Here is a 26680-nt window from a genome sequence, read left to right as displayed (position 1 = left end):
TAGCCAGCACTAGAGTGGAAGCACAATGGGAATTGTATTTGTGGAGCAATTGAAGGGCAATGGTAATACGCTAAAGAAATGGTTTTCACATATTCCTGGGGCCTTGTAGCACAATGAAGTAACCAAGGCTTAGTGCCCACCAGCTACTTAATGTCCTATGTTCTTACAATACAGACAATGGCCTCCGAAGGCCAGGGGAACAAGTCAATTGTGAAAACATAGCGAGAGGCTGCTGGGAATTGCAACAATGGCATAAAATGGGTAATCCAATAGCACTTCTGAGCAATTTCATAATAGTGCTCGCTAACTGTGCAGAAGTATTGTTCTAACACTCTATCCACTGGTCACAGATATCAGTTGAAGGCAACTCAAGGAAAATCAGTGTGACTACTCACTTGAGTAGGAATTCAGCACATGCAAGAAGGTTTGCATGAACAGGTCCTAATACAGCATTTATTTTTTAAATGAGAATTTTAATCTGATCTACTGTAACTGCATTTTGTGCGGTCTTAGGCAAAATTCCTTGATGTTGCCTTTGGCAAGATAATTTCAGTAGGTCAATGTCTTTCTTTAAAATGTTCTCTGGTCTTCATCATAAAACCTTCCAATAAGTGCAGTGTAAACAGCAATTATTTCTTCTGACCAAGCAGATTTCTTTAATGTTAGATGAAGCTTAATACATCAAAAGTGTTTTTTAAGAAATGCAATGATTTCCAAGTATTAGAGAGATGGTTTTCTCACAGTTTTCTCACAAATATCTGTGCAGGTGTAAATTGAGCTGGCTAATGACTTATTCACACTCATTCACGTTCTCTGATTATAGATGCTCTTCTACAAAAAAAGCCATTCATTGTTAGCGAGGCTTTGATGTAACACTCACATAATGTGTTGACTTATGATGCATCCTATTTGATACCCAGTATTCATGAGACTGTGAATGTCAGTGCATGAAGCATATTCCCTCTAGTTATCTGATGATGCAATCTGGATTTAGCAGCCCTTGTAAGAGATGTTTTAATAAGCAACCTATATATACATACTATAGGTTAGCAGAGCTTTTAGCATTTAGCACATGACATGAGTCAGGAAAAGGCATATGTAGAAAGTTCCAATGGGATGCCAGTGTTGGCCATTATAAATCAGCCCATTACAACAACCAAATGCAACACCGGTGCTTTGTAACATGCCATTCTGGGTGTCTGTGCAATGATTTGAAGAATGGGGACTCTTCCCATTGCTATTCTTGCAACCACTAAGGCCTAGCTCTCACCTCCCTCTGTGTCTAAGACTCCTTTACCAACCTTCTCACCGCAGCAGCAGTCACCTATACCAGCCAAGCAAAGGAGCACAGGTTAAACCATGTCAGAAAACCCACACGATCGAAAGCAACTTTTTTTAACCAATAGGCCAAACATGCTCACAGACATTTTCCTTTGTGTACATTGTAGACATGTCTGGTTTCATCCTGAGAGTCAGAAGAATAACTGAATTCAGTTCAATGTCATTTGAGCAGTGACTAGGGTTTTGGGGAAAATATTATGTCTGTGAATATATTTAGTTGTATTACTAATAGTGCAAGCATTACAAATACAGAAAGTTAAATATACACGAACAAGGTGGAAAACAGAATAAAAAGCAGCAGCGGAAAAGGAAAGATATTGCTTTTGTTAAAATCCCCTTAATATGCCAGCTCTAAAATCTAGACATAGGGAATATTTATGTGCAATAGTTTGGTGGTGAAACCATTTTCCAGACTCTAGCATATCTGAAATATCACCTATAAAGCCCAGATTTACTGGATTCTTCACTTGTCATTAAGTGTACCTAGCTCTGTATGGTCATATCAACTCTATCAAACGAATACTACATCTGCCCTGCAACCGTTCTCAAGCTGCACATGTCATGTCTGCTATTTTGGCTGACTCAGCAGGGACTGAACCGGGGAACTGCCAGAGCTAAAAGCATCAACTTCTTCAGCTTGAGCTAAAGAGCTCTGTAGCCAGGGTCTAGCAACTCATATCTTCTGTAAATTGGCACAGAGTGGAACTTGCAACACACTCATTAGTAACGTACCACCAGCTAAATATAGGCAGGACCTAGTGAAATCAGTCAAAGCTGATCCCGGTGTTTGGTTACCATGAAAAGATCCCAGTCACTGAGTCTTGCACATATTTTATTATATGTAGCTCTAATTTTTATGCCTTTCTTTATCTAAAGCTTTTTCATCTTAACCACTTCCCTAGCAGAAAATCACCTTAGGTTTGCTACTAGCTATAAAATTAGCTATTGTCAGTAGCCCCATCCTGCACCCCTTACTGGCATGAGTAGTCCACACTCTTGTAAGTAATCTCATTGATTTCAGCAGGATTATGTGGGTGAGTGAGGACTGCAGGATCAGGTCTGACCTGCCTATAGACTATCCACAAATAATTTAAAAATAGACATCTAGTTTACTGCTTTGAAAATACTAGGATCCCATTATGAAGTGGAATATTTCTTTGGTTGGCTGGTTTTTAGGGGCATTGCAGCTTTTCAAAATGACAGAAGTCCCTAACAAGCCTACCTGGAGGACCTGGAAGACCTGGTTGTCCTGGAAAACCATCCATTCCTGGGTCACCTGGAGGGCCGCGAACTCCACTAGGACCTGGGAAACCAATGCCAGGAAGACCGCTCTCCCCACGCCGGCCCTTGGAGCCAGGTAATCCTGGCAGGCCTTTTTCGCCTGGAAAGCCTAGTCCACCATCACCCTACATATAGCAAAGACAGTTACAGCTGAGAACCAAGAGAACCTGGAAAAATTGCACATTGCCACAGTTTTGACAAGTGTACCAAAATGTTGTTGGGTTTTGTGCTGCTCTAAGTGATTCTATTTGACACTGTGATGCTAGTGGAGAAGGCTCCAGCCTAAATTCTTAGCAGCAAGTTTCAAATGTGTTGGATTATGTGGGTGGATTGGACTATAAAGTGGGTAGAAAGTTGGCTAGATTGTCGGGCTCAACGGGTAGTGATCAATGGCTCCATGTCTAGTTGGCAGCCGGTGTCAAGTGGAGTGCCCCAAGGGTCGGTCCTGGGGCCGGTTTTGTTCAATATTTTCACAAACGATCTGGAGGATGGCGTGGATTGCACCCTCAGCAAATTTGCAGATGACACTAAACTGGGAGGAGAGGTAGATACGCTGGAGGGTAGGGATAGGATACAGAGGGACCTAGACAAATTGGAGGATTGGGCCAAAAGAAATCTGATGAGGTTCAACAAGGACAAGTGCAGAGTCCTGCACTTAGGACGGAAGAATCCAATGCACGGATACAGACTAGGGACCGAATGGCTCGGCAGCAGTTCTGCAGAAAAGGACCTAGGGGTTACAGTGGATGAGACGCTGGATATGAGTCAACAGTGTGCCCTTGTTGCCAAGAAGGCCAATGGCATTTTGGGATGTATAAGTGGGGCATTGCCAGCAGATCGAGGGACGTGGTCGTTCCCCTCTATTCGACACTGGTGAGGCCTCATCTGGAGTACTGTGTCCAGTTTTGGGCCCCACACTATAAGAAGGATGTGGAAAAATTGGAAAGAGTCCAGTGGAGGGCAACAAAAATGATTAGGGGACTGGAAGACATGAGTTATGAGGAGAGGCTGAGGGAACTGGGGATGTTTAGTCTGCAGAAGAGAAGAATGAGGGGGGATTTGATAGCTATTTTCAACTACCAGAAAGGGGGTTCCAAAGAGGATGGCTCTAGACTGTTCTCAGTGGTAGCAGATGACAGAACAAGGAGTAATGGTCTCAAGTTGCAGTGGGGAAGATTTAGGTTGGATATTAGGAAAAACTTTTTCACTAGGAGGGTGGTGAAACACTGGAATGCGTTACCTAAGGAGGTGGTGGAATCTCCTTCCTTAGAAGTTTTTAAGGTCAGGCTTGACAAAGCCCTGGCTGGGATGATTTAATTGGAGATCGGTCCTGCTTTGAGCAAGGGATTGGACTAGATGACCTCCTGAGGTCCCTTCCAACCCTGATATTCTATGATTCTATGGATAAAGTATATGGAAATCTTTTCAATTTAATGCTCACAATCTTTTCAGATGCAGGAAAATCTACTTAAACCACTGCATAATACATTATATTTGCCAAAATATAAATATTACACGTTTGCCTGTATCTTTCTGCTTAAAACGTTCACGGTCAGCTTTTTCTGTTTTAGTATACGACTCTTAAAATTTGGTAGATAGTATCTTTTGTTTTTAAAAAGAACAAATCTTAAAACGAAAGTAGTGCCTGTCGCTTGAGAATTCTCTCTCTCTCTCAGACTTTACCTATCTATCTATCTATCTATCCTTACCTATTTATCTATCTTATGATTGTGTAATCAGAGATGTGTTGAGGGGCTATTATTAATCTTGAAGGAGAGAGAAATTCCTGTTCAGACGGCAAGAGCCTTTGGAATAGATTTTCCTTAACAAAGTGTCCTGCTTAACACTGCTCAGCTGCACTAAGTGTAAATATTACAGTAATCATCCAGCTGGGCACTTCAAATTCCAACTCATATATGACTCCTGCTTTGCAATCTTAACTCTCTGGCTCCACTCATTCTCCCATGGGAGCAGTGCCTGAAAGATTTTGAAGACTAAGAAATTGACTTAATAAGTCAACTTAGAGCTCATGTGCCCTAGAGCTTACTGTTGTGTTAGCTGACCTGTGAAAACATTATTGCAGTCTGTAGTGTACACAACCCTTAACTGGCCGATTGAAGAGGACTATTATTAAATGCATTTCTGTTCCTTCTCTCCGCTATAGTTTATGATAGGTCATATTAGTTACCATGTGTTAAAAGAGGATTGCAAACTGTAGCAAAGACAAGTCCTTAGAAGAGAGCACAGAAATCTTTGTCTTTTAACTCGTAAAGGCAACCAAGAGCTGTCAGGATTTTGGGGCAGTTTACCCAAACCCTGGGCCAGACGAAGCACTGGAATTCTTATAGCACATTACTCTCGCTCTAGATTTGTCACCCTCTGAGTAAGAAGTGTGTGAGGGCCCTTTATTCTAATTGCTTTGACTTGTTCAAAACACCACCAGCTTGATGGAATGTTGTTAGCCTGTGCGATGCTGATGGTCACAAATGATGCTGTGGCATCATGCCAGTGTGGTTGAAGGGTTAGAGAAGATTCTGCTGCTGTGGGAAACCAAGCCCAGGATTTGTGAATTGCACTTTCCTTTATACATATATAAGCAGTGCTTGCCACCATCATTTATCCGTCTAATTAATTCCCTGCCATTGGAGGGGCCTCGGTACTTGGGTCTCTCTTGTCCTCTGCCTGTGGCACACAACAGTTTAGTTTCCTTAGGACTGAAATATTTTAGTCTAACTAAAATCACAGGATTCAATATAGGGGTATCCAAGTAAAATTTACACAGGAGATCAGTCTAGATGATCTAATGGTCCCTTCTGGCCTTAAACGTCATGAAACTATGAAATTTCTGTCTTGTTAGGATGACGTGAAATAAGAGTCTATCCACAGAGTGTCAGCTTATGAATACAAGGTACAGCTTTAGATCTCTGGACACTTAAAGCAGGTCTAATCGCGACTAACGATTCAGCCATTTTACTATCATTGTTCCTTCTTACAATTACAATTTTGAAGCACTCTTATTTTTGTTGCATAAGTATAAACTCACCGGAGGACCTAGCTGGCCTGGTAAACCTGGGAATCCATCTCTGCCAGGAGTTCCTGGGATGCCAGAAGGCCCTCTGGCTCCTGTTGCACCAGGATCCCCCCGGAGACCTCTGCCTCTTGCAAAAGATGGATCTCCTTTTTCTCCCTTACGGCCTGGAGAACCTGGTTGACCAGGTGAAGCCTGCAGGCAGAAAGAGAAAAAAGAGATATATGAACATGCATGGAAAGGCCTTCACTCCACAGAAAGTCTTCAAGAGCAGGAAAAAAATTAATGACAGATAAAATATTTACATAATAAATTAACAACAAATGCATAGAGCTCACTGAAGCTGACACGACTATTCTGAAACATTTAGAGGGGGATTTTCAAAAGTCCTCACAGATGGCCTACGCTCAGCATTTTGAAAATCTCACTCTTCTTTTTTTTAAAATAAAAGCTCAACTTAAAAATGGCATTACAGCAGCAGCTAGGGAAGAACTGCATCAGAGAGGCGCACTTACTGTTACTGCCACCAACATGTAAAGAGATCACCATTTTACTCTGTCTTTTCTTCATCCAAATCCATTTCTCATTTCCATACCAACCTCTGGCCCAGAGAGAGCCCATAACCCAATACTCATTACTTCCCACTTGACTAGAGCTGTTTAGCCCTATGGTGACAAAAGGTCTCTGCTCTGACAAATGAGTTCTCAGAATCACTACCTTGCATTGGTGCATGCGGTGGTGTTGTAGGCATGCTGGTCTCAGGACAAAAGAGAGACACAGTGAGGGAGGTAATCTCTTTTACTGGCCCACTTTCAGGTGGCAGAGAGACCAGCTTTTGAGCTTACATAGAGAGCTCTGACCAACAGGAGGTGGTTCATAAAAGAGATTACCTCACCCACCTTCTCTCTCGAACACCTTGCATTGATGACATTTCTGGGCTTTTACCTTATTCCTACAAATTGTTTTTTGCCTTTTTACCCAAACAAGCAGAAACAATCGTTAAAAAAAAAAATCCTTCAGGTTTCAATTTAGACAATTTTGGCCAAAGGCTCGAGAACAAGGCTTTTTCATTTAACCGGCAGAGACTGAAGAAATCCTATCCTGACTTACCGGAGGCCCTCGCGGCCCTTGTGCACCCACACTGCCAGGATCTCCACTAGAACCCTTAAACCCAGGTTCACCAGGACTTCCTGGTTGACCCAGAGGGCCTGGTGCACCTTTTGGTCCAGCTCCTGTGACTCCTCCATCACAAGCACAATCACCTGGATCCCCTGGAAAACAGAGTGAAAGAGAGTCTTTGTCAGCACTGTGGAAACAGATAATTGGACCTCCATTGCCTGAACTCCGCACACTGCTTTGCACTTGGTGTCATCGGTGAGTACAAAATGAGCAAAGTGAGTATAAAGCCATTCTGGCTGGGTTGCATTTCACACTACTTTGCACACGTTTCAATGATGATGCAAGCGGCAAGGTAGGAAAGTTAAGGTAAATTTCACCTTTGGTCCCTTTTAGTCCCAAAACTCCTGGTGGCCCCCGTTGTCCAGGTCTTCCTGGTTCCCCAGGTTCTCCATTGAGGATTTCTTCAGATAGAAACACAGGGAGGAAAGGATATCAGTAAAGGCACGGGAAGTCTAAATTTCATTCAGCTCCATTAGCCAGCCACAACAACAGCTACTTTGGGCAGATGGCCTGGAGCCATACTGAGTCCTGGTATAAGTGGATGCGACTGCACTGATTTCAGTTCCATGAAGAACAGAATGTGGCCCAGTATCGTAATGTGGTCCATGTTAAGTTTGCTTTGGCTTGGTAGGGTACCACAGAGACCAACAGAAGAAGCCCACAGTATTAATACTCTGGGGTTTTCCTTTTCTCTTGGTCTGCCAGGTACGCTTCTTATTTCAAAAACTAAACAATCGGCACAAGACCAAACCAAGGTGAAACTGAGAGATTCTGGAGAAGAGTGAAAATTATTCAGGTCAAACCTTGCCTCCCCCAGCCTCCATTTCCACATTGGGACCTGATGTTGTAGAACTCCTGAGGTTTCACTGCACCAAGAAGGCAGGATACTGGGACCCTACAGAGAGGGCTGTATACTATGTGCCCTGGGAAGCCATACTTTATGGGAACTCCCTGCACCCCAATGCACAGGGTTTTTAAGGAGGAGGGGAGAGCAGTTGAAAGGGGGGCAAATCAATGGATCTGTGACTATGCACTTCCACTGCCATTGCACTCTTGAGGCCTACGGGAAAAGGAGCTATCAGGGTTACCTAGTGTTTGTACAATGGCTCTGCTGCTGGTGTGAAGGACTGCATTCTCCACCCCACCCCAGCTGCCTGTCCCCTGCAGAGCTCCCCAGCCTCTCTCCCAGTTACTTTGCCAGTGTGCTGGGACCAGGATTTTATTTTAAAATAACTAAGAGACTGGAAGGCAAATTGGCTTACTGAAGTTAGAGATGAAAACGATCTGCTCCCTCCCCCCTACTTCCTCTCCATCACAGCAGGATTATTCCCTACATTGATCTGCATGTAGGAGAAGAGAGTGGAACTTGGGTTAAAGTGAAAACAGAGGGGAAAATTGATTTGAAAATACTACGGTTAAAATCCTTTCCACACAAACTTGGTTTTAGAATAGGGGTGGACAAACTTTTTGGTCTGAGGGCCATGTCTGGGTATGGAAATTGTATGGCAGGCCATGAATGCTCTCAAAATTGGGGGTTGGGGTGCGGGAGGGGGTGCAGGCTCTGGGATGAGACTGGGGATTAGGGGGTTAGGGTGCAGGAGGATGCTCCAGGCTGGGATCGAGGGGTTTGGAGGGCGGGAGGGGGATCAGGGCTGGGGCATGGGGTTGGGGCAGGGGAGGGGGTAAGGGGACAGACTCTGGGCGGCGCTTACCTCAAGCAGTTCCCAGAAACAGCAGCATGTTCTCCCTCCAGTTCCTACACAGAGGCGCGGTCAGATGACTCTGCCCGCTGCCCTGTCTGTAGGCGCCGCCCCTGCAACTCCCATTGGCTGTGGTTCCTGGCCAATGGGAGCCGTGAGGGCGGCACTTGGGGTGGGGGCAGTGTGCGGAGCCCCCTGGCTGCCCCTACGCGTAGGAGCTGGAGGAGGGATGTGCCACTGCTTCTGGGAGCCATGCGGAGTGGGGCAAGACCCTGACCCCACTCCCCAGCTGGAGTGCCAGAGCGGGGGAAGTCCCAGTCCCCACTTCCCGGCGGGAGCTCGAGGCCCAGATTAAAACATTTGGAGAGCTGGATGTGGCCCATGGGCCGTAGTTTGCCCGCCTCTGTTTTAGAACAAAATTCAGCCTCGTCTGACATTAACGTGATTGGCAGGCCTGGCTTTAAGTAGATCCAGTAAAGCCATTTTAAAAGACCCCATTAGGTCTGAGGTACTGCCTGTACTGAACAGCACACACCTTCCTAATCGTCCATTCAAACAAATAAAACAAAACTGCTGTAAAAAGGTATGAACTTTTTAGCAGCAGTAAAAGGGCCTAATTCTACATATTCAACTGAGTCAATTATTGATAATGGAGTGGTTGTGCCTTCCCCATTGACTTAATACTATGTGACAATACCATGTCAACAGACCGAGGGACACATAATACCCATCACATTTTCATTGGCTGGATTATTCAAGTCAGCCTCATATCCTGAAAGTTCAGCTTTATCAAAAGGAAGACAGGTCATCAGCACAAAACACCAAATTCCTTACCCAGCATACAAGGCAGTGCTCTAGAATGCAAGATCACTATATAAAAACATAAGAATATAAGAACGGCCCTACTGGGTCAGATCAAAGGTTCATCTAGCCCAGTATCCTGTCTTCCGACAGTGGCCAATGCCAGGTGCCCCATAGGGAATGAACAGAACAGGTGATCATCAAGTGATCCATCCCCTGTTGCCCATTCCCAGCTTCTGGCAAATAAAGGCTAGGGACACCATCCCTGCCCATCCTGGTTAGTCTGATTACAATGAAATAATCCAAACTGAGTACACAGAGCTGGTGTTTTACTGTACATGGGGAACGTAGATCAATGCTAGAGTATGTGCTCTTCATGTAACTGAGGCATGTAGCTTAGTGCTAGAGCACATGCCTTGCATGTATGAGGCCCCAGGTTTGATACCCCATTTCTTCTGTTTCTTGGGCCAGTGATTAGGGCGCTAGCCTAGGATTTGGGAATCCCAGATTCAACTCCTCGCTCTGGCACAGATTTCCAGCGTGACCATGGGCAAGTTACTTAGTCTCTCTCTGTCTCAGTTCCTCACCTGTAAAATGGGCATAGTAGCACTTCCCTACCTCCCAGGGTGTTATGAGGATAAATACATTACAGATTGTGAGCACTCACATATAGTGCTCATGAGGGGCCATATAAGTACTTAATATAGACAGATGCATATTTTTAGTGGTAAAAATATACATATATAGAGAGAGAGACAGAGAGAGAGAGAGAGCGCACTCCAAAATATTATTAGGTCTGTTTATATTTCAATCCTGTACAAAAGCAGGTCTAAGAAGTTTACATACGTGATGGACCAGGCAGTCCTGGAGGTCCTGGCATACCCGGTAAACCACCTATGCCTGGAGTGCCTGGTAATCCAATTGTTGCTCTCCCTTGGTCTCCTGGTTCACCAGTAATACCTGGAATACCTGGAAATCCCATGAGACCTGGTGCCCCTAAAGAGAACACAGGCATATACTATGTAGTTAGCCAACTCTCCAGCAGCATGTGGATCCAGATATTTTTCATTTTATGAAGATTACCATTGCACATTGGGCTGATATTATGTTCATGCAGGAAGTCTTATCATTGTACATAAAGGGAAGACTATTAATAATAGCCATCTTTGAGAGTCACACTTTTTTTTTACTATTATAAAAGGCAGCTGCCTAGGCCAGCGAAAATACTGCATTAGTGCAGAGCCTCAGTTAAGTCACTTTGGTTAGTGAGCATAAATAATTAAGCAAGCTAATGATATATTCTGAAAATGTGAAGCACAATATAAAAGCTATATTACTGTTACTGAGTGAATAATGTATAGTGGATAATTTGACAAATATAGACTTTTTTTCCTATTTGCAAATTGTCCATGGAGCAAAATAATTTGACAAATAATTCTCAATCTGTAGATCATTTGAGGGCAAGTGTTCAATGTGTGAAATTCAGGTTATATTGATTACTTTTAACTGGACACACCAGATTGTTTTGGTACCATGATTAGCTCATCCATCTCTTAGTTTCGGTTTCCAGGGTGAGTATTTACACTCAAAAGTCATTTTTAATAGATTTTCTAGTATTTATTTAGAGTTCTCCATTTCTGTGAACAAAACTGCCAGCAAACTCATTCGCCAGGGCACTCACAAACACAGAAAGGCCACGAACACAGCTGTGTTGCATATTCACAGCAAATGCACTAAGATATGCCCTAATTGCTATGGGCTTGATCCTGCTCCTGCTTAAGTCAATGTCAATGACTTCAGAGGGTATCAAATCAAACCCTGTGTGTCTTGCATGGCAAATGAGAAAAAGGCTAGATATTGGTTCTCCCAGGTTATCTGTCTCTATCTCTGAATTAAATTGTTTTCATATAAAATACTGTTCCTCACACAGGTTACAATGTTCTAGCTATTGCGCTTGGCAGAGTGTATCACCAAGGCTGCTTAAGTGAAGTTATGCATGCTGCAATGCCTGAAGTGGGGATTTCAGCACCTCCGTTAATAAGCGAATCAACAGCTGATCAATTCATTGTGTCGATACATAAGCAAACATGTGGACAAACAGCATGCTAACATCTTACTCTGAACTCATATTAGCAAATGTTTTACCTCGAACAAGAGCTGAGAGACCTCGGGTGCCAGGAAGGCCTGGTAAACCAACAATCCCTTCATCTCCTCGAGGGCCTGGAGTCCCTGGAATCCCGGGATCTCCTGGCAAACCTATTGGACAAAAATATTAAAAGGAGAAAAATTTAAAAATGACCCTGCAGAAAGAGTACATGTAGTCCGCTCCCCTGTCTCCCACATTGGCCATTGCTCTGTGCTAGTAAAAGGTGCAGGCCCCTTTTTAATGTACCTATTCATCCAATACAATAACACAGGCAGAAATTTCTCCCTGTCCCCAGGTAGTGATCATCTTATGCCCCAAACCACTATATACAGAAGCTAGCCTGTGTTATTTCTGCCCTCACCAATGGAGCTGCAGATGTTGTTCTCCCCCATGCCTAATTCAGCCCTGGAATTTACTACACTATTCTCTTCAATAACATCTAGCAACAGCGAGTGAGTTGGAATACTAAAGAGGCATTCAACTTATTTATTTGCAAGAGGGAAAAGGAGGAGTTTTCTCTTAATAGCATTGCTACACTGAAATAAGCCCTAGGCTTGGTATATATTTTTCTGAGCTCCAGATACACAGGACCATGCTAACACAGTCAATCACTGATGCTCTAAACATATCACTCCGCCTGTATTCACATAGCATTGCATTTAATTGGGAGAGTTGCAGATATATGCAAACGTATCACTAAGTCAATGTAATTACAACAGGGATGAATTTGGCCCACTGAACAGTGCTGGTGAGTGAATAAGAAAATGTGTATTAACATAAAAGAATAAGAAGCACATAACTTGGATTAAAATAGGTGCATTTAAAATTACTTTGCAAAACAAAATCTAAGGAGTTACCTGAGACGAGTTCGTCTTCTCTATCGAGAGAAATAAGAGGGCCTGGAGGACCCATTTCACCTAATTCACCCTGTAAATTTAAACAGATTCATATTGTTTTCAAGTTCTTTAAAAACCAGAAAGCAGGGAAGAAAGAGTGCCTGTTACTATGCAAGGATCTGCTTTAGTGGCAAAGTTAATAGTAGTTCCCTGATGTAACAAGAGTTCCTTGTTTTAATGAATTATTCCCTTTGCTCTTCTGTTCTTCCTAATGATCTCTGCATGCATGACCTATACACCACTTGTATGATGAAACTAATGGCTGTCCACAGAAAGGTCCTTTTATCCCTTACCAGCCCGCATTTTGCTAGCTCCGGAGAGAGCACTGGCAGCCTTGTACCGTGTTCACAAAACATCATTTATCAAGCCAACATATGGACCAATGTCAGGTTCACATCCCTGCTCACCCTGTTCTGTACAACCCCTTGGCAAAAGACCAGGTGAGTGGTTGTTAATACATGCGGATCTCAGTCACCCATACCCGTCATTATCTACAGGCCCTTTAGCCCTGAAGTTTAGTAACTTGAGCTTTGTGCGGCATGCCAGCCTCCAGCCATACGTGACTTCATCCAACTAAAATAATCAAGAGTTGGCAATGTCACCCTGCATCTCATCACTAATGCCCTGATGGTGTCTGCTGATGAAATGTTGTTTTGTTGTCTCTTCCAGCAATAGTGCTCTGAGAGTAGACCAGTATCTCTACTCCTTCTATAGCGAAGATTCACTGGGGTAGACTGAAGGATATGGAAGGGATTGTACTTCCATTTCTCTCCAGCTAGGAAGCATACAGCTATCACACACAAAACATAGTATTATCAGGACAACTCAGATAAGGCAATTAAAATATGAGGGTTCACCAGAAAACCATAACCACCAATTTAGTACCCTGACAATGAAACAGATGGAGAAGTGACATTAAAGAAAACATCACAATGATACAGAAGAAAGAAAGAGATTTGACTGGAGTAATGACAAATTCTGTAATAGGAGCAGTGCTTTAATGCTCCCATTGGAGAAGTTACCTTCATTCCTTGCACTCCATCCAGCCCAGGAAAACCAGGGAGACCAAACTGACCCTGTAAAACAAACACAACAACATTAGCTTATGAAACAAGAAGGGAGGGCCCATGGAGGACTCGTTTTAGTGCTCTCCAATACCTCTGTTTGAATCTTAATCCCAGTATCTCGTCCTGCAGGCGGTCTGCAGGAGTAGTAAGAATGGCCCGTGGGAAGAAAAAGTTTGCAGTGGCACGGTCTCAATGGCCCTCTTACTGAGAAACATAGTTCCAAAAAGACACTTTTCTTGGCCTACTCAGCTAGAAGGGTGGGGGCGGTGATGGGGTGGAATGTAGGGAAGTAGGGAAAATCAGGATGTCATCCTCAGGGCTCTGACAGAATTTCTGTGACCGTTGGTGAGGGAGAGGACATTCGGCAAACCGTGCCCAGTATGTAATTTCTCTCTCCTGCCTCCTCTTCTCCCCCAAGTCACTTGCACTAAACCAGGTAAGTTTAAAGTCTTATCTCACTGACTACCCATTTCCCAGTAGTGTGTGGTAAGACTGTATATGGTTCAGAGGAGTCTGCTGCTGATACAGAGCCACCAAAATTCCCTGCTGCCCTCTACTGGAATGACTATCAAATCCTGCTCCAATGTAGGTCATAAGCCAAGCTGTGGCGGCATTTAAAGGGAATTCTCATAGAGAAAAGTCTGTTGGGTTCTATCCCAGCCTGTGATCCTGAATTCCTGGATAGCCACAGACCAGCTCATAAACAGCATGGTTCAGAATCCCGCTTCTCAAGACTCATTTCTGTCTCATGACCATTCACTTTAAAGTACACTGGGAAATACTCTCACATACAGTAACCGTGAAAACAGGACTAGACAAGAAAGCAGTGAGGATCCAACCTAACCCTCTGTGCCCCAAGGACCTGCCAACATCTTAGTGTTCAATGCCTGCATATAAGCTGGTGAAAAATGGCTATGATAGCTGTTCTGTGACCACATTGCACTGGTACAACTGAGGGTGCCAGGGCCTTCACAGCCTTTCAGATAGTTAATGCACTGACCATTTGCACCAGGGTGCAGGACACTCTGTAACTGATGGCCCTGACAGAAGAAAAGTGAGAGAGTTGGTTAAACTGGGAGGGAGTGTACAGTTTCAAATCTCTGTGGTGGTTACTTTCTAAGCCTCCGGTGGGGAAAATGGTTAGGGAGAGAAAATCTTACATTGGTTTTTAGACATTCTTCTGGCCAACTCTCAATGTCCCAGAAAGGGACATTGATGTGGAGCCCATTAAGGAGGACAGGGGATGGGATAATAGGAGAAGACCCTAGGTGCTCAGATGACTTCTTGAGACGTTAAAAGTATTTCCAAAATTAAACAAGCCTGGTACCTTTCTCCCTGGAAACCCATCAGATCCATCCAATCCCAGAAATCCCTAAAACAGAAAAATACGTGTTATTTAACCATTATCTTTCTTTCATACTCAAAAGTCACAATCAGGTTTAGGTCACAATATGCTAGGTACTTTATGAACACACACAAATATGTGAATCCTGCTCCTAAGAACTTAACATCTAAAGGTGAAAGCCTGGCCCCACTGAAGTTAATGGAAAACCACCATTGGGCTTTAATAGGGTCAGGATTTCACCCTAAATAACTTGAGTATCAAAAGCCATTTCTAGAAGAATTCAATCGTATAAAGGCCAAAAGCTGTCTCATCTTGTGTAACCATTGTCATATTTAGCACAGTTGAAGTGCTTATAAACAAAATCAGTCCTGGTTTCTCAACTTACTGAACCCTTGGTGTCGAGTTTCACATTATAAAACTAATAGATGGATCATTTTTATCTTGAAAAATAATTTCAAACTTTTGAAGGACAAAAAGCAGAAGAATCCTTTTGGTCTTCATGTTGTATGTGAAAAGCACATCTCTGCAGGCTGTTCATGGCAGTCTGAAGGATGGCTGTGTGAGTGTCACCTGGCGGGAAGTGGGCAGGTCCTCTTGGCAGGTACCATGTTTGAGATATATATTCTCAAACCAACAGCACTTCTCAGACTAAGGGACATGGTCACAGGTAATTGGCCCCTTTAAGGGGAGAGAAAGCCAACCACACCTGTGCCATAATTAATTAGCTGCTTCCCAGCCTGAGAGAGTGGGAATAAGGAGAGCCATGTGGAGAGGAACCATGGAGAAAGGACAGGCTCTTGTGGAAGGCTCTGAGTCAGGGTCCACGAATGGTACACCAGGGGAATCAGCCTGGGGGCCAAGTGCTCTATACCAGAGTCTGAAAGACTCTTAAAGGTAGTCCAGAAAGGTGCTGGGAACAGGGCCCAGAGAGCAGGCTAAACAGAAGCCCCAAAAGGCAGAAGAACCTTTTGTTTGTTGGAACTTATTAGTTTGGACTCTTGCTACCCCAGAAGAGTTAAGTTTGTGCCTTGGCCGGGGGGCTAACCACATCTCCAACAGACTGATATGCGGAGATCAGATTTTGAGACCTATCAGTTAGCCAGTTTTTAAATCCATGGCAGGGTGCAAATCCAAGTGACCTAAACTGCAGGTGCAAAAAACCTATGGGTTCAAATATCAATGCCTGCACAAAAGAAGGCTAGCGAGTAAAGAGTCCTGTATGAGAGGGACTACAAATATACAATGTGTTGGTGCTTATGTTCTTAGGAGAAGAAAAACAATGGGTATTGGTGAAAACAGGAATGTGGGATTGTTAAAATTTAAAATCAAAGAGAAAGGAGGCATGTTGATTTTTCTTTCTCATGACATTTCTTATGTTTGGAGCTACTGCTGTGGTCACATCTATGGAGTAAAGGCACCAAAACTTGACCAGATGAGAAAAGGAACCCAAAGGGCCTTATCCTGCCAGCAGAGTCCCCTCAACTCTTACTAACTTCCATTGAAACGGAGGATGCAAAACCCCACAGAAGGTGCTCAGCACTGGAGGTCACAGGGCTGTTCATTGTGAATATCAGTTGCCCTTTTCTTCTGCTTGTGAATTGATCTCAAAGGTCTGTCATTTGTAAGGCCAAGGAGGAGACTGCTGTAGTTACAGTCCCAGATGACTACAGCATGGATGAAAGCTCTGGTGATGGAATTTGTGAGGATTGAGCACGTTCTCAAGAGTCAAGCAGAATGTACATTTGGAAGTATAAATAAGCAGATATGCAAAGTAGGGGAATGGGGTTTGCAATGGGTTGAAAACAGGCGGGACTAAAGAATAAGAATGGCCACGTAGCAGTATCTGCTCACGTCCGTTCGGAATGCTGCTGCAAAGGTAATTTTACCAGCCTGTCACCTGGGCCACGCCATCCCTCTCTTTGCATTCCTCCACTGGCCCCCCTTCTTTACCGCATCTAGCATAAGCTACTTGTCACTTCCAAGGCTCTTCATAGCCTATCCCCACCCTACCAACCATCTCTCATTTGCTGTCTAGATGTCAACTCTTGTCTTTGATCAGCCTGTGTCACCAGCCTCCATTGTTCATCTGTTATGTTTTCAAACAAGCACCTTCATGCTTTCTCCCATGTTTGGGAGGTGCTCCTCGTAACACTCACAATACCTACCTCACCTTCCTCCTCCAAATCCCTCCTCCAAATTCTCCTTTGCTGTGTGACACTTGTGGAAAAACATGACAACAGTCAGGCTGTTGGTGACCACTGCTTATTAGACTGATCAATATTGTCTCACTGTTTCCTTGAACCCCCTGACTTATCTGTCTGTACCCATCTGTTGTCTTGTGTCTGACACTTAGATTGTAAGCTCTTTGGGGCAGATACCATCTTTTTGTTCTGTGTTTGCACAGTGCCTCGCACAGTGGGGGCCTGGTCCAGGACTAGGGCTCCCAGGCACTATGATAATACAAATAAAGAGACTTTACAAACAAGTTGAAAATTCCAGTCTGTACCTCTCCTGTCAAGAACAGGGATTTAAGGCCACAGTAAAGTTACCTACCCTGCCACCTGGTAAGCCAGGGATCCCCTTTTCTCCTTTTTCTCCGATACCCCCAAAGCCCTGTGGGAAAAAGCCAAAGTCACATATGTTAACTCCCAAATCTATCTGGAGACAAATGCCATGTGGCCCCAAGGTGAGGTGAGTGTATCAACTCTCTACAAACATACACAAGAGAAGCAAGGTTAGGTTGACATTCTACTGGGCCTCCTAACCCCAGAAAAAAAACCCTTCCACGCAGACCGCTGGCAGTATGTGCAAGCACCCTGGTTGACAAGGAGTCACCCTGATGCCACCTGGGCCCCCTTCCCTTATAATTAGACCTGGATGGAAAACAGAAATTCCATTTTGTGGAGATGTAGTATGGCCCTGCTCGCTCCTGCCTCTTCTCAAGTCCACAAACAGCTCAGAGACCTTTTTCTGGTAAAACACACTGTGCAGTTTATTTACAATAGTTTTCCCCAACCTTTGTACACTAGACAGCCTTACACCTATTGACCTAGGGAGCCCTCAGCTCCAGAGGCAAGCAAGGAAGAATAATCACTCTCCCCCACTCTCTGCTTCCTCCCATCCTACTTCCTTCCTGTGCCTTTTGTATGATCTGCCTCGTGGTCTAATTAGTCTCTTAGTTCTCTTCAGCCCGTCAATTAGCTCTTCTTAATGAGGTTTGCTCTGAAATAATTAATTAGAGTTGCAGGGACCAGAGGGCTGGTTCAGCAGTGTTGCCCAAAGCTCTGTCACAGGAGGATTTAGATAGCTTGAAATTTGATTATTTTTCCATTTAGGAACAAAACCTAAAAAAATGTCAAAATTCTCTGCAAAATTGCTTAATTTTGGATCAATCACAATAGTTTGACTTTTTTAACAACAGAAATACATTCTGAAACAGAGAGAGGGAAAAAACAAAATGTTTTGTTTTTTAAATGTCGAAGCAGGATGTTTTGAGATTGTCAGAACTCTCCCCCCCAAAATGGAATTTCAGGTAAATCGACACAATTCCATGAAGCATTTTAGACAAAACTGCATTCTCCAATGGAGAATTGTTCTGTTGAAGTTTTTCAGACCAGTTCTATGTATAACCTTAAAGGGACAATGGAAGCACTGTGAGTCCATGGTGAATCTTCTACTCCCTGATTCCTGTGCCAGGAGAAGATCATTAGCAATCATCTGAGTGCCATGTTAAATGCTGCCCACCGACTCACTCAAGGAGAAGAAGTTTGCAGTGATACTGCATCAATAATTCCACGAACAGAAATTACAGCAATACAATAATTTAATGAATCATAACATGTTACTTGACATTTACCCAGCACTTCTACTTTGTGAATCTCAACGCACTTTAGGAACCTGGGTAAATATCATTAACTCTAATTACAGATAAGGAGACTAAGGCATAGAGAATTTAAAGGTCACAAAATCACACAAATCAGTGGCAAAATTGGGAACTGAATTTGTCTCCAAACTTCCAATCTAGCAAACTATGCATTGGACTATACTGCCTCTCTTAATAGAAAAAAGTCAACTCTATAAACTATAACAGCAGAACCTTCTGACTGCAATTTGGTACCACATTCACCATTAAAAAGTAGATTCAAATCTATTTCTTAGATGTAAAAAGAAATTTGACACATAACAGTCCAGTACAGGAATCAGAGAGCCCATTTGTCCGTTTATAGTGTAAAAGGAAACTGACACAGCAGTTTCACATTCAACATTTGAAAACAGGTTTAAGGACTCCTCTTCTCTTCTCTTCCCCCCCCCCCCCCCAAAGGAAAAAAAACCCAATAGGGATCAAATCCAGGGATGTGCCAAGTCTTGATTTCAGTGAGAGTTTCAGTGGCTAAGAACTTCTCAGGCTTCAATCCTGCAGACACTTTCTCACATGCTTTAATTTACACACAGGAGCAGTCCCATTGACTCAGACAGGACTACTCGAGGTACACACACACACAAACTCTCCCTTAACGAGAGGAATGGAGTATGTCCAAGCAGGGCTTAAATTCTCAGAGACTATTTCCTGGAGCCCCCCATACCCTTCCTCATTCGGGACTCTGAGCAACAGCTGTGGGGCAGGGGGTCTCAGGGCTTCTGCCCCATGGGATGTGCTGAGGTGCCCACGGGTTTGAAAATATTTACCAGAACTCCACTCCGGATGGCTCCAGCTGAATTTAAGCCCTGTGTCTAAGAAGCCTAATAAAAACCACTGTGTTTAGAATAACAGTTGCCTGAAGTACAAATTTTCTAGCATTTTTAGTGTATTGCAACAGCAAAGGAACGTTAAGATATGGTGCCATCTAGTGGCCATGTGAAGGATTGTGATGACTTTATCTTCAGAGTCTCTGCAAATTGCAGATCAAGTGTACAAAATTAAAGCATTTCAGTGACTGTAATATCTGTTGCACAGCAGCACCACTGTCTCAATATCTGTGTAAGAAAGAGCCCCCAGATACATTTCCACTTGAGGGACAAAACCCGCAGGCCTTACAGCAGATTTTCAAAGGCTTGGAGGGGCCTAAAGTTAGAAATCGGCACCCAGTGGGATTTTCAAATGCACTGAGGCATGCAGCGCCTATTAATATTGAATATTTTTAAAAAAATAGCCTTACCAGAGGGCCAGGTAATCCTCCAATCCCGGGGAATCCTTTAGGGCCTGGCTCACCCTGCCAACAAGGAAAGGATAGACACTGTGAGTGAGTCATAAAAGGGATGAGGTGAAAAAAAGAGGCTTGTCCCGCTCACTGAAAGTGCATATTGAGATGGACCTTTTACAGTCACCCAGTGCACCCTCAGTCAAATGATTTCATAAGATGGAGGCCCATAGCTGGAAGGGAAACTCGAAGCCAAACAGCCAATGCTGCAAAGTGCTCAGCACCCTCATTTATCATGGAAGTTGATAGCAGTTGAGTGTGTTCAGCACCTCCTGGGAGGTAATCAGCTTGGGCAGGATCAAGCCTTACAAACACACATCTTCACAATTATACTTACCATCACACTACAGACAGTGAGACAGAGAAATCCAACAGGAAGGCCTGGGTCTGAGCTTACACCAGTGTACTCACACCGAGTACAGGGTGTTTCTCCCGACATACAGTTAGAACTGAGATTAGACTCAGGCCCCAAATGAGACTATCCAGGGCCCAAAAACTGCAGCCGTCACTCAGTCCTTGGAAGTTGAGCTGGAGTAAGGACTGCAGGATTTATCCCAGATCCTTATTATATTTGTAGAAATACCGATGAGCTAAACAGATATCTCAATAATTGGCTGGGATAGGAGAATCAAGCACATGAATCTGATTGTTTTCGACCAACGTGCGGCATAACAACAACAAAAAAGCTACAGCTTCACTCTTCCTTATTTATTTTTTTGAGAGGATTAGGTTTTCTGCTAGGGCTAATGTGGTTTCGCAGTTCACAGATCCAGCAGAAATGAGTGACAGCTCTTTATTTTGTGCATTCACTTTTTTAGCTTTATAACTTAGGTAGGCTTAAGACTCCTCTTTCTCGGGGACTTGGATTCTCTCATCCACCATAATGAACTGAGCCAAGCATCCGGAGATTTCAGTTCAAAAGGATTTAAGGCAGTTTAAAAAGTAGTGCAGAAAAGTATTGATCAGTCCTTCTTCACCTGAAAAAACTAGATCCTAGCTCAGTTAACCATTCATAGAGCTGCAGAATCATACAGCACAGCTAGCTTGGACTGTGTAATGGGTGGCTTTAAAACAAAAAAAACCCTGAGATATAATCACCAAATTTCATTTTTACTCCAGGCAAACAACCCATGTTTTACAATCCAAAACAATCACAGGAGGGCAAGACAAGTTGCTAATGTTTGCCTTTCCCAAGGGAACAGAAATTAAATAGTATGTTTCCCACAACAGGTGTCTCAACTCTGAGCAAATGTAGCCAATTACTGAAAAAGATGCAACAAATATTGCCAAAGCTGGGCCTGCACCCATGTCCACTGAAGTCACTGGGAGTATCTCCATTCACTTTAATGAGCAACAAATCAGGCGCAGTGTTTGGAAAATGGGCTGTTGCTTATTCTGATACAAAGGTATTCCTTTACACAGAGAATTATTTCAGTTTGAAGAATCTTTCTTCAGGATCCCCGAGGCTTGCTGGGGTTGGAGATGGCTAAAGTGAGAGAGAAAACCCATGTATGGGAAGAAGAGGGAAATGTTCCCCCCTCGCTGCCCTATTTTGACCCTCCGAGTGAATCTGTAGGGACTAGTTCATTTCTTATCCTCTCACAAACCAAGTCACAGGGTTCAGTCTGCAAACACCATCAGGAACCAATCCATGCAGGATTTGAATAGCCCCAGGATTGTCTAACTGCTTCACTCAGTCTAAGCATCAAGAAAAGCAATAATTCAGCATTGTTTCCAGTAGAGTTGTGTTTACAAACCTTTGCTCCTGGTTTCCCTTTTGGAAATCCCATGAACTCTAGTATCCCAGTGGATGGTGGGGGACCTGCAGGGCCAGGTAGCCCGACATCTCCCTGTTGACAATTGGGGAAGATATTAATGGAAGCAGAACAGCTGAGATCTAAGGTGTATGGCCCATGATTCACTGAAAGCCACTCAACTCAGGCCTTGCATGCACAAGATAAGGTACTAAAGCTGATGTGGATGCTTAGCCATGAAAGGCAAAAGGTCAGACTGCAAATTAACAAGAACGAAATGCGTTGTATTAAAGTAATGTGAAGTAAAAAAGCAGGTAAGAAAAAGAAAGGCCAGTGATCGAAAAAACAGAAAAATACACAGGAAAGACCCTGAAGCCAGATACAAAAGAGATGAAAATGAAATAGAGAAAGGCAAGGCAACTAGAAAGACTGGGATGTAACAAACACAAAACATCATGAAGCAGATGATGTGAGGAGAAGTCATTTCCAGAAGTGCAGGAGTGCATTTCCAATCATGTAATCACTCCCCACACTTCCCAACAACCAGGCAGAGTGGGATTTTCAAGAGCACTTAGTGTTGGCCTGACTCTGGTCCCGTTGAGGTAAATAGGGATTTTACCACTAGCCACAATGGGAGCAGAGTCAGGCCAATGCTGGGCACTTTTGAAAAATCTCACCCTGCGAGGCTCTAGCAGGTCTAGATTGGCACTTGTGTGCATGCCAGGTAAATCCCACTGGGGACAATGGGCCTGTACAGAGTTTATGTCAGTCCAGAATATAACCCATTATATTCACCAAGCTAAGTGGGTTTAATTTAACAGGAGAGCTACCTAAGAAATGGAATGGAATGGAATGAAGGATAAAGATCCGACAGGTACTGAGGGCCATCATCTCTCAGTGGAGTCCTTCCTTGCAGGAGATGCTCAGCATCATGTGGGATCAGGGCATTGAAGAATTTTCTCTCATTCTCCTCTCTATCCACCACTGCCTTTCCAGCTGTGAGGAATGCCTCCCAAACTCTAGCCCCATTCCCTTTGCAATCTTAGCTCTCCTCCTATTCAGACTCCACTTTGTCTTCTAAATATCTCTGGGTTGAATTCTTGACCATGGTAGTAAGTGTCCTAAAAGAAATTCTTCTTGGGAAATCACCTCCTGTTCGTTTATCCCCCTTCTGAGCACTACCAACACAGGGTCAAATAACAATGCGTAGTGAGCTTCTCAAGGCCAGAGCTGAGGACTCATGTCTGAAGGGGATATTTCTAGTGGGCACGTGTAGGACTATGGATAACTATTTTTGTAGTTCTCTACAGAAGTGAATCCGTTCCACTTACCTTTGCACCTTTCTCTCCTTGGAAACCTAATCCCATGTTACCCTGAAGAAAAAACAGTAAGAATTAATGAATAAAGAAGGAAGAAGAAGAAGACGACGACGACAAATTAGCACATAGGGTCACAATTCAGCGAAGTGCTCAAGCATATGACTTCAGTGGGACTTAATCACATGCACAAGTACTTTGCTAAATCCTGGCCTGGGTTAGCACCTTTCATCCAAGGGTATAAAATATTTACATTTAAATGGATGAAAACAGAAACGATAAAAAATAATAAACTCCCCGCAAAAAATCTGGAATGTCTCTCTTTAGTACTCAGGTATGAAAAGCAGACATGAAGGGAAGGTACTCACTTTTGGTCCTGGTGGCCCCATTGCACCCGGTGGCCCCTAAACATGAACAAGATCAAGATTTTATTTATTTTAACTTTAAACTTGACTGCAAACTATGTAAAAATGTCTGGGTGTTTAACATAATTTTGAAGTGTTGCTCAGTTGAGGATGACCCAAGACCCATTGACATCAGTGGGCCTTGACCTTCAGTGGTTTTAAGTGGCCAGGAAAGCATATTGTCATTGTGATAAATTAAAACGAACAATTTGAAGAAAACTACAGCTCCAAAAAGGGGTGCTGGAACAATTTGTATAGTGGGGGTGCTGTGAGCCATTGAACCAAACTATAAACCCTGTGTATGATGGAAACCACTTCAAGCCAGGGGGTGCAGTAGCACCCTCAGCATCCCTAGTTCCAGCATCTATGGCCCCAAATTGAAATCATTTCACAAAAATGACACAGGTGTTCTGCAGTTTTTGCATTTTTACACGAGCCAAACTGAAACCGTCTTTTGGTCTCCTGAATGCATCTCTATCAAAGGTGATTTTTCAGGTTACTGCATGGGGACTTAGGCCTGAACATGCAAACTTGCAAATGCTTAAACTTTTGCTACCATGAGTAGGAACTACTCACATTAATAAATTCAAGCATGCATGTGTTTGCAGGATTGGACCTTAGTGACCAATACTCCATACAAGGAGCAGAAGTTTTACTCTAGTGCCCGCAATATACTCTGAATTCAAAAATATTCTATATTTAAAAGTGATGCTGCTGCATTTGCAATCCCTTCTTGTATAAACATGGTCAGTTTTGCTCTACAGTGGATCCAACTTCCTCTCCTCCCATTTTGAGTGTTACATCATGCTGTCTTGTCCAGTTTGTACTTACAAGGCCAACTACATATGTTGTTCCCAATATTAGGTTCCATGCAGTGAGTCTGCACTGCAATGGGTTCACCAAGTTGGATGAAGAGAGTGAACGGAGCTTTCCTATTATTGCAAATTTGAAATCGTTCCTGTTTTTATTACATTTTCAAAGGCAATGATTTTCACTTCGGTTCCACAGCCATGCAGGTTTTTGTAGCCAAATCACCATTTTCACATAGGTAATCAAAACAAACAATTTCAGGGACATGAAAATGGACAATGGTGGAAAAATGCCTGTGTATAGCTCTACTTTATTAACAACACTGAATGCAAAGGTGAAGGTTTCCTTACCTGCAAACCTGGCAATCCTATAGGACCCACAGAACCTGCTGGGCCAGGGAAACCTTTTGCACCCTATCATAAAAAGTTTTAGGAAATGTATTAAAGAACTCAACTCTTCCAGATCCCACCCTCCCATTTAACCAGTTGCCACCATTCTTATCTGCCCTTCACTGATGCCTGATCCCAGTTAATTTAATACATGAGAAAATATTAAGACACAAGAAGACAGACCAGAACACAACACTGACTTCTATTCATTAACAAAGCAAATACCCTCACCCCAAAAGCAAAAATTAATTTTGTCCGTCACGTGAGATAGCAAGTACCTTCGACGAGATGCTGAGTACCTTTAAATTCACTTACTTCCCTGGGAGCTGAGGATGTTCAGCATTTCACAAGACTAGGCTCTTAAAAAGACACTGCTCTGCCATTTTGGAACTTTCCCTCCAAAAACTGTAGGAGGCGGCGCATGGTGACAGATAAGGGAACCATTTCCATTAGCCTTATGTTTGATAAAAGTTTGCTTTTACAAAATATTAATTCAAGGCCAAATTCAACTTGGCAGTGTCCCTTTCAGTTCTTCAGTGATGGAATGGGAATCGCAAGGAAGAGCAGATTGAAAAAACCTACAGAATGACCAGGCCTTTCCTAATGAAATCCTGACAAGCTGAAGGCAGGGTGTGTCTTAAAGTCATAGACAATGTCCCTGGAAAAATGCATCTAATTTAAAACACATAACAATTCATTTGACATTATCAGCATTTGTTTATCTGGAAAATCATTGTTACAGAGTTTAGCATTAGAAGGGTGTTTGGCTTTAAATGTAAAATTGACTGCAGGTATGTCCAAAATCCAATCTCCTTTGCTATGGTGCAAATCTGGAGTAATGTAACTGAAGCCAGTGGAATTACTCTGGATTTACTGAGATCAGAATTTGGACCACTGAGTAGAAATGTGCCTAAGCTGATTAATGCAAACAGTTAATGTGAGGGAATTGACCTAAAAAACTATAGTATTATTTTCCTTTACAGTAATACTCATAAAAACATGATTTCAAAAATAAATTAATTAGCTTACAGAAATCCCATCCAATCCAGGAAGACCATTTTCACCCTAAAAATTAAAAAATAAAGTCATGAAAAATACATTATAATAACAAAATATAATTTATGGTCATTATATTTTGTATAAACAGGAATATTTTAGGTACGTAAATATTAGATCACGTAATTAGAAAAAATATTTATACTTAAATAATATGTATTTGGATCAGACAGTGAAGGAAGTCCAGAATCCATGAGCCATGGCAACTGCATTCATATATGTCTGAGCAAAGGCAACACTGAGAAAATCAAATCTGTACAGTGAACAGTACAATATTGTATTTTTTTTTAAAAAAAATTTAAAAGTGCTGTTTACTGTTAAACATACCTTTTATTATTAACATTTCAGATGGTGATTATTTTCCATGAACGTCTAAGTTCATGAATAATTATCTATTTAATAAAAATTAATAAGTTAGTGTATAAAATTGATAGAACTGGTCAGAAAAGTTCAAAACTTTGACCAAAAAAGGAGAAAAAATTCTGTAAAATTTTTTCCACTTTGACTAGTTCTAATAACTTAGTAGTAGTGAGTACCTATGTAGCACCAGAGTATGTAAGTACACACACATACACTCTCTCTCCCTTACTTGATATATCAAGGGCTGGATGCAGAAAGGTAATGAATGCCTTCAAATCTCTATGGCTTTAATGCAACCCGTTCAGAACCCCACTGGAAGTATTGAGCCCTTTGTAGATTCAGGCCAGATCCTGCATTCCTTGTGCAATCAAAACTCTTATTTTATATATATATATATATAAATTCTACTTCAGGAATAAAAACATCTCAGTTCCTCATTAATCACATAAGGTGAAATCCTGACCTAACTAAAGTCAGTGGCAAAACTCCCACTGACTTCATTGGGGCCAGGACCGAGTCCATAATGTTCATGTGTTTAAAGAATATAATAGCTTTCCAGTTGGTACATCCCAGTCAAAGAGCAATGGGGATAACAGGTAGTGCTTGGAA

General features: G+C 42.8%; 1 protein-coding gene across 3 annotated transcripts in view; it reads right to left on the bottom strand.

The window, feature by feature from the left end:
* COL4A6 (collagen type IV alpha 6 chain) overlaps positions 1-26680 on the bottom strand; it is a 191993-nt gene that overhangs the window by 36301 nt on the left and 129012 nt on the right. For 2 of the 3 annotated variants that reach the window (XM_073361233.2, XM_073361232.2), the window contains exons 9-25: positions 25685-25720; positions 24617-24679; positions 23421-23456; positions 23068-23109; positions 21740-21832; positions 19941-19994; positions 17338-17397; positions 14767-14811; positions 13395-13448; positions 12334-12403; positions 11476-11586; positions 10177-10326; positions 7147-7230; positions 6761-6921; positions 5666-5845; positions 2564-2747; positions 1271-1324 (exon numbers count right to left, since the gene is read on the bottom strand). In XM_073361233.2, the coding sequence (XP_073217334.1) occupies positions 1271-1324; positions 2564-2747; positions 5666-5845; positions 6761-6921; positions 7147-7230; positions 10177-10326; positions 11476-11586; positions 12334-12403; positions 13395-13448; positions 14767-14811; positions 17338-17397; positions 19941-19994; positions 21740-21832; positions 23068-23109; positions 23421-23456; positions 24617-24679; positions 25685-25720 (1477 nt within the window). The remainder of the gene's footprint in view (positions 1-1270; positions 1325-2563; positions 2748-5665; positions 5846-6760; positions 6922-7146; positions 7231-10176; positions 10327-11475; positions 11587-12333; positions 12404-13394; positions 13449-14766; positions 14812-17337; positions 17398-19940; positions 19995-21739; positions 21833-23067; positions 23110-23420; positions 23457-24616; positions 24680-25684; positions 25721-26680) is intronic. The other variant, XM_073361234.2, reaches the window with a different exon arrangement.

This window comes from Lepidochelys kempii, chromosome 9, assembly GCF_965140285.1.
Source record: "Lepidochelys kempii isolate rLepKem1 chromosome 9, rLepKem1.hap1, whole genome shotgun sequence".
Lineage (NCBI taxonomy): Eukaryota > Metazoa > Chordata > Testudines > Cheloniidae > Lepidochelys > Lepidochelys kempii.
This window is presented reverse-complemented; position numbering and strand designations above follow the sequence as displayed.